General features: G+C 33.1%; 3 protein-coding genes across 4 annotated transcripts; 2 read left to right on the top strand and 1 right to left on the bottom strand.

The window, feature by feature from the left end:
* Positions 1–664: 664 nt before the first annotated feature.
* On the bottom strand, positions 665–2015 carry LOC106371236. The gene is made up of 2 exons (XM_013811278.3): positions 1721–2015; positions 665–1068 (listed from the first exon to the last, which is right to left on the bottom strand). The coding sequence occupies exons 1-2, from the start codon at positions 1878–1880 to the stop codon at positions 788–790; spliced, it is 441 nt and encodes a 146-aa protein (XP_013666732.1). The 5' UTR covers positions 1881–2015; the 3' UTR covers positions 665–787.
* A 158-nt stretch (positions 2016–2173) lies between these two features.
* On the top strand, positions 2174–3860 carry LOC106371235. The gene is made up of 2 exons (XM_013811277.3): positions 2174–2386; positions 3061–3860. Exon 2 carries the CDS (start codon positions 3153–3155, stop codon positions 3678–3680), a length of 528 nt encoding a protein of 175 aa, XP_013666731.1. The 5' UTR covers positions 2174–2386; positions 3061–3152; the 3' UTR covers positions 3681–3860.
* Positions 3861–12313: 8453 nt separating this feature from the next.
* Positions 12314–14852, top strand: LOC106371237 (septum-promoting GTP-binding protein 1). 2 transcript variants are annotated; one of them, XM_013811280.3, is made up of 6 exons: positions 12314–12756; positions 12845–12962; positions 13054–13153; positions 13249–13288; positions 14343–14404; positions 14573–14852. In XM_013811280.3, the coding sequence occupies exons 1-6, from the start codon at positions 12415–12417 to the stop codon at positions 14592–14594; spliced, it is 684 nt and encodes a 227-aa protein (XP_013666734.1). In that variant the 5' UTR covers positions 12314–12414; the 3' UTR covers positions 14595–14852. The 2 variants fall into 2 exon arrangements, with proteins under 2 accessions (XP_013666734.1, XP_013666733.1); XM_013811279.3 differs by having other exon boundaries at positions 12315–12756; positions 14321–14404.
* Positions 14853–17238: the final 2386 nt, after the last annotated feature.

Here is a 17238-nt window from a genome sequence, read left to right as displayed (position 1 = left end):
ACATATAATTTGAGTTTGGTAAAAAATTTAGTCAAAAATATATAATATAATCCAAACCTTATAAATTTCAAGAAAATATAAATGTTTTAAAAAGAAATTCATTGACTATATGTTTACAATATTTTTCTTACATTTCAGAAAAATACATTTAAAATATCGATGTGACACCTAAATGTAAACATATAAAAAAGGTTGCTTTGATGATTTAACACGAGGTGTCTTAATAATTGTACGAAATTAAAAAAAAAACAAATGAATTCGTATTTAAAAAAACTAGAACTAGCATAATCTAATTGCAACAATGCAAACAAACGTAAATACTGGAAAAGTCCAGACAAGCACGTCAATACACACAACAACCCGACAGTGAATACATAAGAACATACATGAGAATATGAGATAGTGAATGAACTAAAAGAAATCAAACAAACAAAGAAGTAAATATATTGTATAAATGAAGACATTTAGACAATATCATAATCTGACGCTCAATATCCTAATCTTATATAACTAAAAATCGCATAGAAATAGTGGTTCACAAATAATATAGCAGCGAAAAACAAATGTCAATCCAAACACTTAACCTAGGCAGAGAGCATGCCAACCCAAGTGTAATCATATAATCTAAAGAGTTGCTCCAATATTGACATTATACAAACAAAAATATCCAAACTATTTAATATTTCAATTATTACTACAAGTTTACACTTTTTCAAAAAAAAAAATTATTACTACAAGTTTACACAACATAATAAGGGTATATATAAAGGCTCTTTTGAATCAGGCATCAGCAATAAGAAGGTGCGTATTGGTGTCGATACACAAATGGTTTCACGGCATGAAAGTAACCGGAAGGGCGTTTATAACTGAATTTGATCCCATTATTGGCCTGGTTTAAGTGGTTGCACGAAGTGTGGAAGCTGCTGATGGGTCTTGCAAGGCATGCGTCCCAACGTTCACTCTCTGGCATTGTCTCCGCTACAGTGTAGACACCTTTTGAGTTTGTGAAAGCTTGGTAGTTCACAACTTCTCCGGACTTAGTTATGCAGAGTACCGCAACCTCAGCTCCTGTAAAGTATGCACACACACAATTGAACAGATACATTTAAAGCAACTCGAAAATGCATGTGAATGATCCTCAAATTGACAAAGATAATCAACTAAAGCAAAGATGATACGTAAGCAGCTTCAGAGTAGTAAACACATAATCACATAGAGCTGAGTAGCTTCCTAAGGCAAGTGTGATAAACGAGACATGTCACAATCATTTCCGCTATGAATTTGAGCAACTCCAATTTTTTGAGATTTCGACAAGACATTTTGGGAACATAAAGCAAAGGAACGAAAACATAAGGATGAACATACTAATTACAAAGCTCCAGAGACACGAGAGATCACACACACCATAATCGCATATCCAGAAATTTAAATATGAACAAGAGAATTTCGTAAAAGCATTAGATATAAATCTGCAGAAACTACAGACTGACACTCAGCACAGATAAGAACAACTTGCTCGAGAAAGGAGAACAAACAATAGTGTGAGGTTCAGGCTATAACGTGGCTAACAGAGTAATTGACAGATCAAAGCAATATTCTCGGTGTTGATAACATACATTTAAACATAGCACTAAGTAATCAAACTCAGAGTTCTATATTTTACATTTACAAAATCAGAATCTTTTTTCCGACAATCCAACATGCAGAAAGAGAGGGTAACCTTCAAGGACATGATCCTCTGGTCCGATTGAAGAATCGGCACAGACATCGCATACAACTCTGCCGCGAATCTCTCCAGTCCACGCGTCGACACCTGAAGCTTCGAAGATCGCAACCACCACGACCAAACCCATCACGAGTTTACCCATCATCGAATCCATGAACGCGAAAAGGTCTAGTCTTTTATCTTTTTCCTCTTCACGCTTCTCCCTGAGACAACGGACACGAGAACTAGGAACAAAAACTTAGTTACTGAAATGACCGGAGGAGCAACACACCACCTACTTCAACAATTTTTGTCGGTTGGTTATCAAAACGTCAGCGTTTTTCTATAAAACATGTATCATTTTGATAAAATTGATATAATAAGACCAAATCCATGAAGACTGAAAGAGTATAAGCCCCTATAATATAATATTTATAATCGTCTCTTTGCGGTTACAGAAAAGTAAAACATAATTACTTGAAATCATTGGAGCAATCAACTCTACAGTGTAAACGAGGAACGTGTACGTTGACTAGTCGCTGCCTTAATTACTCCGTCACGCTCCACAAGAAATCTCAGATTTCAAACCCAATCCAAAAGACCTACTTGTTCAGTTCAGTGCGGGTAGCTCTAAAACTTGAGGGATTTGAATGAGGAACAGCTTCTGCTCGCTTTGAATCGGTAAAGTTCTAAACTTTGATGAGATTTTGAGTTCTGGATTTACTTATTTGTTGGTCGGATGTGACTAGTCAAGTTCTAGAATCCAAGAAATGTCCCTCTCATGATTGCCTTTTACTTTTAGATCACTTTGTCATTAGCGTTTCGTTTTCCTCTTTCTCCCTCTCTCTCTCTCTCTCTTGCTTTGAACTGATTTTGATTGTAAAGTTTGAATCTTTTTTTTTTTTTTTTTGTGATGACGTTGGATTGCTTCGAGATTCAACCTTCTATCTCGACCAATCTGTTGAAACAACTTAAAAGAGAAACCAGTGGGGGATAACAATGATGTACTTCTCCATGTGCTTATTCAGTTGTGGCTTTGTCTCTTTAGATACTATACTTATTTACATATACCTGCTCATTGCTATATGTAGCGTTCTTGAATGTCAAAAGTTTTTTAGTTATGTTGGGCAATAGCACAATAGATTCCATCCTCTATTTTGTGCTTGCAAATGGCTTGTGAAGAGCTTTGAAACATCTACCTGCTCATTGTACACTTGGTGCTGTCTAAGTTCCCCATTTCTGCTTCAAAAGTTCGCTAAGTCAGAAACTTTGAGCTACTGGTTCTTTGACAATCATGAATCCCTTTTAAATGATTACTGATTCTTCTAGATTGATGCATTGTTTGCTTGTTTCAGAATCCTTTTCAGACCTTTGAAGCAAGAACAAAACTCTAGCAGTTATCCTCTAAGAGAGTCGCTGAGGGAAAAGCAAACAAACAGAACTCATAATGGCTCAGAAGCTTGAACTGATCAGAGGTGGAGGAGGATCCATCAAAATAGGAGCAACAGGAACGGTGGCAACTCTAATGACTCGTGAGCTAGACTCCATGAAACAACCTTCGCCTCAGACTCCCACAACAAGACCCGTTAGAACAACCATCCCTGTCTCTGTTGACTGTGGCACCTCTTCTTCCACTACAAGAAGACCAAAAGCAAGAAAATCATCAGACGAAGCTAGCAGCAGCAATGTTAGGACACCAAAGGGTCACAATGCTAAAGGCACTCATCAGCTTCCAAATGTTGCCTCCGATAACGCTAGAACACCAAAGGGTCACAATGCAAAAAGCACTCATCAGCTTCCAATGCTTGGCTCTGATAATGTATCCTTGCAAGGAACTCCTAGAAGAGAGAAGAGAATGAATATTGTGGATATTGTGGATGTGAAATGCGGGAATCCAGATCGGGCTTGGGCTAATCCAATAACCAGTAGACTCAAGAAGCTTGGCTTCTCTAAACTCAATGAGAGCATTGGTTAAAGTAGCTCTCTGCTATGCAAACTTTACCTTATTATATACGCTGGCCCATCCGGTCTGTTTATCGGTATGAACCAGTTTAAACCAAAATGAGAATGTGTTATATTTCTTTTGTCCACAAACCAACAATGTAGTTGTAAACGAAGCTTTTGGTTGTCATTACATTCATTTATTTTTGGCATCTTCTTTACCCACAATCCAAAAAATACAGATGCGTTACATCTTTATTCGATATTTCTAAAGATTGTGGTTTTTTCTTTATGCTGAATATCGATATGTCAACCCTGGATTGAATGCATATTAGTTTTTTGTTTCTTTTTTTAAATAGTAGTAGTAGTATTAATAAGTGTGAGCTATCTTTTTTTTTTTTTGGTCAAACAATAAGTGAGCTATCTATCATTTATAAAAAAAAGATGCAAGACATATATGTAGTGTTTTATTATGAGAAGTTACTTAACCTAAAAATGAATATGATGGGACGGATGCATAAATATATATGCGCACTAAATTCGAGTTTGTTGGTGATAAAAATGCATGTGTTTTAACTCTTAACGAAGAGTAGATGAAACTGAGCTTTCGCGTGTAGATGATTGTGCAGAGGATTATTAGTTTGAGAAGTCGAAATCTAGTACGTAAAAGACATTGGCATTCTCTTTGTACTTCCGATTATGATTAGTTTCTTCTTCAAACAAAACAAAAAGCCAATAAAATATACGAGTAACAAAATAGCCAGACACATCATTGAATTTGAAAGTTTTCATTCAAAAAAAAAAAGAACTTGAAAGTTCAGTAACAAACATCTATCATCATCTGTTTCATAAGTGGTTCAATTCTCTTTTGAAGGACATCCACGTGGTCCAACACATCATTGGTTCTATTTATATTACTTTTGAGTTTCGCACTGGATGACTATAAAGAGAGAGTTATTTAGGTAACTAGACATTCCGCGTTTTGAATGAACCGGAAAAATAAAAATACCACTTTTAACCCTATTGCTGACTATCGGACAGTTAGATAGACGTGTTGTCAGCTCAGGTAAGCACGTTTCTGTATTAGTTATGTTCAGTTTACATTGCAAACAATATCTATTTTCTTTTAATTTTTGGAAAAAGCTTCTCAACTTGTATGAAACCTTTCATAAGCGTTTTTTTTCAGACTGTTCAGTTTCCCAAAACCTCTAAAGTTCATTTTGAAATTAATCTCATCTCGCATCATAAATCTTCCAGAAGATGATATTACGGATGCAAAGCTTCCCATTCCGGAGATGATGTTTGCAGCCGGTGAAGAACCGGTTGGAGTCAGGGTTCTTACCTACCAGTCCTCCAGGACCATTAATCACATCCTTAATTCCCTCGAAGAAGATGAGATCCAGACATTACGCATGTCTCTCTTTGGTAAGATTGTTGATATCGCCGAGAAACCTGATTTTTCTGGAAGATTTGTTAGATACATCTTATCTAGGCAAATTAAAAGTGGAGAAAAAAACACGAAGCTTGGTTTCGGTTTGCTGGGTAACCGATTAGGTTTTCTCTTTGCGAGTTCACCATTGTAATCGTTCTCAACAGCGGTGAATTTCCTAAAAGAGCTAAGGCGAAGTCGAAGATGAAGATGAACATAAATGAGAAACCCTATTGGCCAGAGTTATTTGGTAAAGCTGAGGATCTTCGAGTTTCAACCACCTTGAAAATGCTTAGAAGAAAAACGATTACAGAAAAGAAGTAAGGATTAAGCTGGCATGTCTTGCAATTGTGTCTTCTGTTCTACTCGCTACAAACTTGAAGATGAAGATGATTAAAGAACATGCATATGCTATGGTAGACCTGGAGGAATTCTTTTCCTTTCTCTAAGGTCGACTTGCGTTTGAAATGCTTATGGGGAGTATAAAACAGAGAGATGAGGTCTCCCTATGGCAGAATACAATAGCAATTAAAGGTTTTGCCTTGGCATTCCAACTGGTTATGGTAGAGGCTGCACCGGCTCTAATTGAAGTTATTTTGGAAATTTGCTCATCTTCTGAATCGGATAGATGCGATGAAGATGAAGATTTGACCCATAAGAAGACCAAAAAGCAGACATTAAGCCCTGGTCATGTGCGTGAAGTAGACAAAAAGACTGATGTTTGTGTCCTTTCTTCATTACTATAGAGACATACTTTCATATTTGAGATGTGTACTAATACCACTTTTGGTTTGTTATATGCTTCCTCCAGGTTTTGGTAAGAAGCATAATCCCTGAAGATCTGGATCAGCCCATAGTTGCTGCTAACCTTGTATGGGCAGACAAGGTCGTCGGCGTCAAAGTCGATAATCTGCTGAAGCTTATAACGCAGAGGCATCTCTTTACTGTTGAAATGTTCAAAAGGTGGCGCTACCAAATTGGATGTTGAAAGAATGCGTGAGATAGCGAAAGTTGGGTGAAGCAGAAGAGGAAAACCAAACTTCAGACACACACAAAAATGAACGAGGATAAGTGTATCACAGCCATTATTCTGTCGATGCTGACAACTGAGGTTGAAAGAGTTAATGTGAATGTTGTCAAATCTGTTACTTTGGCCGAAAATACTGCAGCTAAATTTGCGTCTTTCGAGACCACCGTCATGGTTTCAATTCAAAATCTCCTTAACAACTTCAAAGAGGAAGTCATCCACTCTGTCATGCAGATTAACAGCAGTGCTAACGCCACAACACAACCCACGCGGCCCAACGTTGACACTACTAACAATGCACAACGTAAGCTAGATATCGTCCAACCCCAGCGTGACTCAAACGATGAGATCATTGCTCAAGTTATGGGGAATCTGAGTCAATACTCAACGCTACCACATAATGCATCAGTTTGTCCTGTAAGTTTTCAAACTTACTATTTGAATCCCTACATTTACGTACTATTTGTTGGTGCTGGATTTTTATTTGTGTTGAGTTCATCAAATAAGTGTTAATAACCGAGCTTCGATTTTAGTCTTTCGAATATAAATATACATACCGTATTTGCATTTTTCTTATTCAAGGAAGATCATAAAAACCAGTTGTTTTTTAGCGAAACCGGTAACATTATACATATATCAAATAAATCCGGATTTTTAAACAAACCGGAAACTCTATTCATATATCAAACAAATCGGGATTTTTATAAAATATTCGGTTGTTTTATTTTTATTTTGGGTTGGCTCCTATTCCAGGGATTAGATGGGAGGATAGGTCATACTACTTCACGCTTGCCTTTTGTTTTGCAAACCCAAGATCCTTCCTTCGACGATGCCCCTTTATCAGCCAATAGTCACACAAAGGAAGCTACCAAAGTATCCGTATGGTTCTTGCATTCATTTCCTATTTCAACATGCATCACTAACCAATAAATAAACACATGATGTTGTCCGGACTTTGGAAACCCAGACATCTTAGGCAGCCGTATTAGCTCTCGTAAGATTTCAATATTGCTAAATTTACCAAAATATTTCTCACTCACTATATATTTCTTTATAATAACATGGATATCAAATGGTGATACGCAGAACACACTGCTGACCGGAATTAATTATCGTCGTTGGTATTCCAATTATATGTATTGCCTTAGGCTATGTGCTTTGTGTTTAATATGCTTAGTATCCAAATTTTATTTACTCATCCTTTTTCCACTCTTTAACTCCCCATTCCAGGCGCAAGCCGGGCAGATTGTTCACAATAGTTCACATCAGCCTTTTGGATCTCAGACATAAGTCCCCTATCTCGATTGTGCCACTTTATCAGCCAATAGTCAGACTCACACCAAGGATGGATCCAAAATGATTGTATGATAGATTATTCTACATTCCTTTAGAATTCTTTGCGTAATCACTCCATAAATATAGCATGTATGGCTGAGTTATGACATCCGCAATATTCAGGGTCCATCTTTTTCCCTTGAACTGACATAAACAGAGAATCCCCTTCCCTTGGGGCCCATGTGCGATCCCAAATCAACAATCTACAAACTACTATTACAAACCACATAAATCCCCTCCAACAAACGGATCAAGCACTCTTGTCTAACACACTCCTTCACCAAAAAGCTAACGCTCACGTTCCTTACGACTGTGACGATAAGCTCCTACGCCATTTTATCATTATGTCATGGAGTTTCTTCATTCTCGTAATTGTTGTAATTGTTATCATCCTCAAACATTAGTTTCACTCCATTCTTTGGCGGTGAACTTGTTTTCACTCTACCACTTTATAATATCGTAGTAACTCTGTTCGACTAATGTAATTTGATGAAACTAATGTTATTGATAAACTGTAATAAACCAGTTTCTTATTTAGATAACCAGAGTTAAAGAAAATACTTTTGGATAAAGTTTTGAGTTAAATCGCTATACACACCACATAATATCAGTGAAACTGTAAATGCCCACATACGTTTGTTTATTTACCAGCTAATATAATACCAATTCTACGCCATACAAATATCACAAAAGTCAATTTTGCACAGTCTGACACATCTTCACTATTAGTTGGTGTCAGTTCCCTATTTCCCTCAGCACCTACTCCCCTAGAAGTCTCAGCTCCTCTGGAGGACATAATCATCTTTCTCTCTATCTAGCATACATGATTCGTCAATTAGTTAAATAAATGCACAATTTCCTAATTTTTGACGCCACCATGTATATTGAATTCACTAGTCCATTATTTTTCACATAATTATTTTAAATCCCTTAATGGTATCCAAAATTTTTTGTGTAATGCAGTTTTTGGCTTTGTTGTCGATTTAGATAATAGAATGTATCGTTGAGATCCCATATCTAAAGTTTACAAAGATCAAGACTAATATGTAAATGATTATAGTTAATTCACTTATCACCACTAGTTTTAAAATGAAAATTCGTATAAGCTCATTTAACATAGTGTCAAAATCGCATTTGTTGACTTAAGCAGGGTGTTATAAAAAGGATTTCTTACACGATTCGGGATGGATCAATAAGAACTATCATCTCAAGAGTGCGGGTTAAAATTCAAAATCAAAATTTATAAAAACCAATACTACTATATAAAATATTAAGATTAGTTTTAAGTTGAAAATTCATGATAAGTCTGAGCTAAATATATACTATACAAAGTGACATATTTATTGTGTGGTCTTCTGTTAAATCTTGTATTTGTGAATACAGTTTACTATAAGTTAGAATTTTATAAACTAAACACTGTAAAGTAATGATTCATCAGTGGATAAATGATTGTTTTGTACTTGAAAATATACAACGATTTTATATTTTAAGATAATTTTAGTAACTTGGAACTATGTGATTACCTATATTTGATAGTTTATAATTAATTTTAAACTATATTATGATAATATTTTTAGATAAAACTAATCTTATGATCTTAGATAAAACATCATACATTTTAAATTTAGTTAATTGCTCTGTGATGTTAGACTCCACCAACAAATAAATAACTAGTTTAGTATCATCAACCAACTCCAATACAATAAAAATATAACAAAAAAAATCGAAATTGCTTTTGTATTTATGTTTTACTATGAGTTGGAATAAAATTATATAATAACGTAGGTGGTTCTAGTGGTTGGACCATTATCTGTATGATTATAGCATATCGATACATCCATTGGACTCGTCTAGTTTATAACCTACGCATAAATACTAAAAATCGTAACTTTTTTTCTTTGACAAAGTTTCTGATTGAAGATAAAGATTCCATGGCGACAGCGAACACGTTATCCAGATTCTTGTACATTATTCTAAACAAAACTAATGTCTAAGAAAATAATCTAAGATATAAAAGCTTAAATATGTCATGGTTTGGAAATACGAATGATTCCCATCCAATTCAATTTTGTTTTGTTGCAGAACAAAATACACATTAGTAATTTTATATGTATTGACGGATAACAAACATGAGAAATACAACACTGGTTAAATAGATATATTGCTGAGCTAAAATAACTAAACTCTAGAAGTGTTATAAAGGAAGAAGCGAGAGGGACAAGCCAACGAGTTATTTTTTTATAAAAGAGTTATTCCTTTGTGGGTGTTTCTTAAGCCAACGAGTTATTCCTTTGTGGGTGTTTCTTAATTGCCTCAAGAAACTACACATATATGCCACTAATACACCCATTTATAACCTATAAGTTTTCGATTCAGCATTTGATTTTTCATATATAGCCTAGAATTGTCATAGGAATTGATTGATGTCGCTGTATCCAATCCACCATTTGTTTATAACCGATATGCATTAAAACATAAATGAACTCTATTAACTAGAGCTTCTCCAATAAAAAAAAACCTCATTTTGAGGGTGTTAGGTTAGTTGCTCCAACAATAAATCTCAAATATATTTTTATTTTTTTACATATTACATTATAATTCTCAATTTTCATAATAACTAATTATAAGCACCAAACTCTTATAAATAAACATTAAATAAATATAAAAATGCAAAGCATAATATTTATTACTCATATATAGATATTTTGGTTTCACAAAATTTTTAAATAAAAAAAATATTTTAAAAGGGTTTAATTCGAAAAAGAGTTACCAAATGGTTAAACCACATATACATAACATTTCTATTTTAGATAATTTAATTTAATTTTAACATATTTTGTATTTTTGTCTCAGTAGTAACATATTTATATATATATATATATATAAATATATATTCGAATATTTGGTCGAAATATATTTACAAAGATTAAAGTGGTAAAAAAATTAATATTAGTATAACTATATGTAACTTAGAAAATAAAAAGAAAAAAATGAAAAGTAATTTTGAGGATTTGAGGATTTGTTAGAAATGTTCTTGGGAGCAAAGATTAATACGGTTTCGTTCTTAATAATTCATTCTTGATAAGTATACTTATGAAACTGAATTATAAATTTTGTAATAAATTATTGGCATATTTTTAATTGTTTAATTATATTTATGTGACCCCAAATTAGTTTCAGTAGTATATCATGACATCCACATAATTTAGTAAACTCTTACAGATGACCCAATGAAAAAAGTTGGTAAAACATTGTTCAACTTGAAATGTTATGCATGTAAATTTAAACTCTTAACATAATCCCTTTTCAATTGATAAGAAAAAATTAGAATTACGAAAAAAAGAACTGATGAAACCGTTTTAAGATTAAACCAATAGGAGTAATAAAAAAACATAAAGTTATGAATGTGTGTGTCAGATCCAACTGGAACTACATTGATGGTCGACCGCACATATTTATTTAAGAAACTACTACTACCTTTATAAAAAGACAAAAAAGTGTCGTTTCCTTCAACAAAACGCTTCTCAATATTCTCGTGCTTTGTGTTTCAAAATAGGCCTGGGCATTTTACCCGGACCCGAAGATCCGACCCAAAATCGATCCGAAAAAACTCGGTTCGGATAGAAACCGACCCGATCAAATTACCCTATCGGATCTTGTTGTAGAGGACCCGCGGGTCTTGGATCCGACCCGAACCCGAAACCCGATGGGTATCCGAATTAATAATGTAAATTAAATAAAATGCATCAAGGAGGAATCGAAAACGGGTTATTTGTCTAGAGAACATGGGGGTCAACCACTAGGAGACAACGAATTGTTGTTGTATTTCGCATAGTTTAGTATATATACACATTTTAATATAATAAAAACACAAAGTTTGAATAAAATTTTGAATATTTTCGGATATATAAATATTTTCAGATATTTTTTTGTATTTTTAGGTCTTTTTTAGATCGAACCCGAACCGAACTCGACCCGAAACCGAACCGAATCCGAACCGATAAATTCTAATTACCCGAATGGGTCTAACTATCTAAGACCCGACCCGACCCGACCCGGACCCGGTACGACCCGAACCGACCCGGAACCGAAAATTTAAAATTACCCTATCGGATCCTAAACTCTTAGATCCGAAAGACCCGGACCCGAAAAGACCCGATCCGAATCCGACCCGACGACTCGGATGCCCAGGCCTATTTCAAATGGAGTTACTATTTAGAAACAGCTTTATCTTATCCAACAGTCAATTGTTACTTAATAAATGGTTGGTTGGATCACTTGGATGTATACGTATATCTGATTACTATTTTCTTTCACAGTAGTCTTAACAAGATTCGTATATATAAATATGCTTAGGAATAATGTTATTTTTTTGGACAAAAGGAATAATGTTAATAGAGTTATAATTGATTAGGTGAATACCGTCTTTGATTATTATCTCCTTCCTCAGTGAGCTTAATAGCTATTGCATAATGGTGATGCTACTACTACATATAAATACTTAGGCTTAATTAAATAGGAAGAAAAACACGGTAGAAAAATATTTAAAGTAAAAATTAGATGAATAATATTCAATTAAAAACAAACGGTGGGAGAATACTATCAATAAAAAGGTAAATTTAGATGAATAATCAAATGTTGACAAAAGAAAAAGAAAAAGAAGATGAATAATCAAATGATAACTAGTGAGTGGTGACGCCGTACACTTGGGGTTTACTCCATGGTTCAATACTAAGCTCTTCAATTTACTATATGATCCTTCCATTGCAACATGCCAAGAACTAAGAGCCAATACAATAACACACCAACTAGGGGTACCCTCGGTATTGCAAAGCATGGACGGGTCAACAACCAACTCATATAAACCGGTAACTTCCAGTTACACCGTAACACCAAACGAAGAGACATTTTAGAAAAAGGGAATAAAAAGAAGATGTGAGCTTGTGAACGTCAAAAGCACGTCAACTCTCTCTTTAAATGGCCGACAAAATCCATGAGATCGCCGGGAAGATGACACCTTTGTGTCAGAAAATCGTTCACGTGAACGTAAAATGGAGAATCATGGAGAAAGTATCTATATTTGGAGACTTTTTTAGGTTTGTATGGAGGAAAATATTATCTTGTTCAAGTATCATCGAGAAACCTATTATTTACCGGCGAGTCGTTCACCGGACTCCTTCCACCATCGGAGAGATCTTCGACAGCGATGATGATACAACTGTTTCCGGTAGAGGGATAAGTTCAAGTTCGGATGCAGATTTGGTTAGCCTCAAGATCAGCTTATTAGGCGATTGTCAAACAGGGAAGACTACTTTTGTAGTAAGTATGAAACTTGTGTTTGTTAATAACTTTACTGTTTTCTTATATTTCTTGATTAGTTCTTATATGATTTATTTTCTTTCTAAAGATAAAATATGTTGGAGACGAGAATCAAGGGTTCCTGGAGATGGCTGGATTAAATTTGATGGACAAAACGTTTTATGTTCAAGGAGTAACAATTTCTTTTAGCATTTGGGATGTAGGAGGTGAGTCAAATTAATATTAATTAATCAAATAAACAATGGAGTTTGTTTATATTGGTGATTAGTGTACTGATTGCTAATTATGATATTGTAGGTGATGAAAAGAGGTCTAAAGATCATATACCTATTGCTTGTAAAGATTCAGTAGCAATCTTGTTCATGTTTGATCTAACCAGTCGATCTACTCTTAACAGGTTTGTATTTTCCTTTTCCTTTTTAATACGATTGTTTTGTTAAAGTTTTCGTTTGGTTATATACTTATAATAATAGTCTTTGATTATTTTGGCAGTGTCTTTGGGTGGTATAGCCAGGCAAGAAAATGGAATACGGTACGTCTTAATTTTATATCATAGACTTTTTATAATAAAAATCACATCAATCAATTTTGTGGATTAGATTGGTCATTTGGTCTAATCTATTTCTTTTTTTTGACTGATTTTATTTCCTTAGTTTACCTGTTTAATTAAGAAAGTAAAGAAACCAAATTCAAATTGAATTGTTCCTTACATCGTCTTCAATGTCAATAGATTCGATTATATAAGAAAATATATATTTGGAGGATTTCATTTTCCATTTCACTTTTTATACTTGGAGGGCTTTCAAAAGTATCAATTCTGTTTTTTTTTTTTGGATTCAGAAAATTTGGTTCGACTTTTTGGTTTAATTTCGGTTACACCGATTGGAATTTAGCAGGATCCTGCTTAATAGTTTACTAAGTATTTTGCCCGCGATGCGGGCTTAAACATTTTTATAATTTTTAAAAAGTTCTTTGTACACTATATTTATAATTTTAGTAACAATTTTATTTGATTAATATTTAATTATATAATTTATGTTTTTAATTTTTTCTTAAAATACTATTTCAGATAATAATACAATATATATATATATATAGAAATTATCTTTTTTAATTATATTTTTAGATTTCGGCTAATTCAATATTCTATTTTAATTATATAATTAAAAATTTAATTTGATTAATATTTAGTTATATAATTCATGTTTTTAACTTTTTACTAAAAGACTTTTTCAGACAGCAATACAATATATACATAAATTATCTCTTTTTAAAATTATATTTTCAGATTTTGGATAATTTTTACTATTATTAATTTTAATCAGTTATCTAATCAAATAAATTAAAATTTCGTTTTTATTTTTTAATTTAGTTATACATTTTATTCATAAAAAGTATAAACGATATTAACCACTCTAACTTTTAACGTGAGAGTTCGATTCCAAAAACTTACTTTGCAAATAATAGTATAAATTCAAAAAGTATATTATAAATATTTGGAATCTGATTCCAAGAAACTCCTTTTCTAAAATTGTTTGAAAATATTGTATTTTTCTTTTATCAGACGGCAATTCCGATTTTAATAGGAACAAAATTCGATGATTTCGTTCGGCTCCCACCCAATCTACAATGGACCATTGTCACTCAGGTAATACCAATCATATAACTTAACCATAAGATATAACAATTTAAGATACTTTTCATTATATTTTACGTTTCCATGATTATGTCAAGTTGTCAATAATTTGATTTTGCGACAAGTTGTACATACAAAAAGGTGATGTTGCTTTTCTTTGATTGTATGAATAATTACTAGGCGAGAGCGTACGCGAAGGTGATGAAGGCGTCATTGTTCTTTTCAAGTGCGACACACAACATAAATGTGAACAAGATCTTCAAATTCATTTTGGCTAAACTTTTTAATTTGCCTTGGAAGATCGACAGAAATTTAACCTTAGGTGAACCCATTATCGACTATGATTCCTAATATAGTGTTTTTCATTTCTCACGTTTGTACATAAATTTCTTAAAAGAGTTGATAATCGTCCATTAAGAGAAATAGTTGAAAGAAAATACCATTAGTTTTTTGTTTTTTAGATATTATTGTTTTTCTTTTTTGCATAATGAAACTGAGTTTGTAAAAGAAAATGCTTTTTTTTTTCTCAAACTGAGTTTCTATTAAAAAAAAGAAAAAAAATGCTTTTAAGAAACCTGATCAAATTACATTACAAATACACCAAATTAATACTTGTATATCATAAGGCACACTGATGAGCTACGACTGAAGGAAGATAAAAAAGTCAAAACTGATTTTTGTAACATAAATCTGAAGTGTGCTCACAAGTATACAAACTTTCATTCATGGATACAAGATATGGACCGTTGCGTTATAAAGTGTGCATAGAGAATATATGCAAGACACACGAAATAAGCCAAACGATTCTAAGCTAAGCAAATACAAGAATGATTTTGTAACTTCTAACACTAATTAAATACAAGATGAAAACAAAAACAAACATGTAAAGAAAGAGAACTAAAGAGTACTAATGTTAAACTAAAGATGTACAAGATTCAACCAAAGAAGAAAACGGTTATCACGAACGCAATAATACTAAAAGATAGACTAAGATAATAATGTTGACAAAAAAGAAGAGAGACTAAGATAACAATGATGATGAATATGGATAATGTGCAAGTAATATATAATTTGATTACTTAATGATGGGAAGACTTTCAATCAACTCTTTTTCCAATAAATGAGTAAACAAGAGACAAAGTTTTCTTGATGAAACTAATCCTTTCATAATTGATGGTGAGGCACGAATTAAGAATGTAATGATGTAAAAGAATCTCTCTTAAAATTATTAAATTCTGTGAATATTAGGTCTGAAATGTAGCTGTCAATCAATTCTTAAATATATCTACATTTCTGTTATAATTTACTATCAAAAGATTCAAATATAGGTAGGAGTTAGCAAATGTTGAATACCCTAAAGTTGTCAAAATTTGAGCCTGTCTGAATTGGAATTGGAATTTGGTTGTAACAAATAACTATTTGTACGTAGATTCATGCATGATAGCTATTTTTTTTTAAAACAATAAACAAGATACATACATAAAAAGTAGAAAATATAATATTTCATCTTGACACATCAACAATACAACTATTCACATATTAACTATTTAACTAAATATTTAACTGTATATGTAGTTTTTAAAATAATCTCTTCTCAACGGGTGACGAAGGTGTGACACTGATGAAATGACTGATTTTCGTTTTTGATGTGAAGAAATTTAAGCGTTGTAAAGAATTCTTCCATAACTTTGCAATCAAACATATACAAAGAACAAAAGATACAATGATGGACAAGTTCACACAAAGTGTTTGGTTTCTATATAAGCTATGTTTTAAATTGATTATATTTTAATGATTTGATTTTCTGAATCGGATTCTAATTTGAATTAGTCTAATAAAGTTACTATTGGAAAAAATGTACTTTTTCGTGAAATATTGAAACCATCGTTTCATCTCCCAACATAATGTCAAAGAAAGAGAACTTCTCAATTTCATCTTACAGCACTGTGCAGCTCATAACATGCTTATCAAAAAGAAGAAGACTACATAGCATGCTATTATTTTTTCGACTACAAAACATTATGCTATTTCTCTCTCTTAATAACCACATTTACTTAACCCAAATCCAAAACCTTAGGATTGACGAGCCATAGCCATCAATAACATGCCTCTCTTGTACTTTTAAATTGACAACAATACTCTTTGTCGTGGAGAACCATCAGTATGTTTTTGGAGAAGTGTCGCTAATATTTCTGACGGGTCCAACCTTAATGCAACCAAATTTAAGCATCCATGGTTCTATACTTCAAATCAGACTCCGTGTTATCAGTTAATTGCCATGTGAACTTTCTTAACGGTATAATGATTTTATTTCGTGGAATCTGAATTCCGATTTGAGTTATGTTCGCTTTATTCAAAAACCGTCAACTTTTATTTTGATAATAAATCATCCAGTATGTTGCATGATGCATCTACATAAGAAGAGAGCTCCACCTGAGCATCTGATAGCAACTTGCATCCAAACTCTCATACATATTTGGAAGAAAAAAAATACGAGGGCTCTACTTGAGTATCTGATAGAAACAAATTTTCATTTTAACTTAGGTTACTCAGCACAAGTATTTTGTGAGAATGTTTTCCCTAGGGATTCATTCTGAGGTTTATCTTGTAACATTGTGGTGATAACTTATAACTTCTTAGGATGGGAAGTGAGAATGTGAGAAAAATTAACAGTTGATATGTCAGATAATACGGTTCCTTATATTTAGTGATATATTTTTGTGAATGTATAGCCATTTTCGGACCTGCCATTGCTGACTCTCTTCAACTTTGCTTTTATCCAATCTTGAATGTGCAGTTGATATGTCAGATAATAGGTTTCATTGTATTTAGTGATATATAGTTGA

The sequence above is a fragment of the Brassica napus genome, chromosome A10 (genome assembly GCF_020379485.1).
Source record: "Brassica napus cultivar Da-Ae chromosome A10, Da-Ae, whole genome shotgun sequence".
Classification (NCBI taxonomy): Eukaryota; Viridiplantae; Streptophyta; class Magnoliopsida; order Brassicales; family Brassicaceae; genus Brassica; species Brassica napus.
Note: the sequence above shows the minus strand (reverse complement) of the source record. Positions and strands in the feature narration are given on the sequence as shown.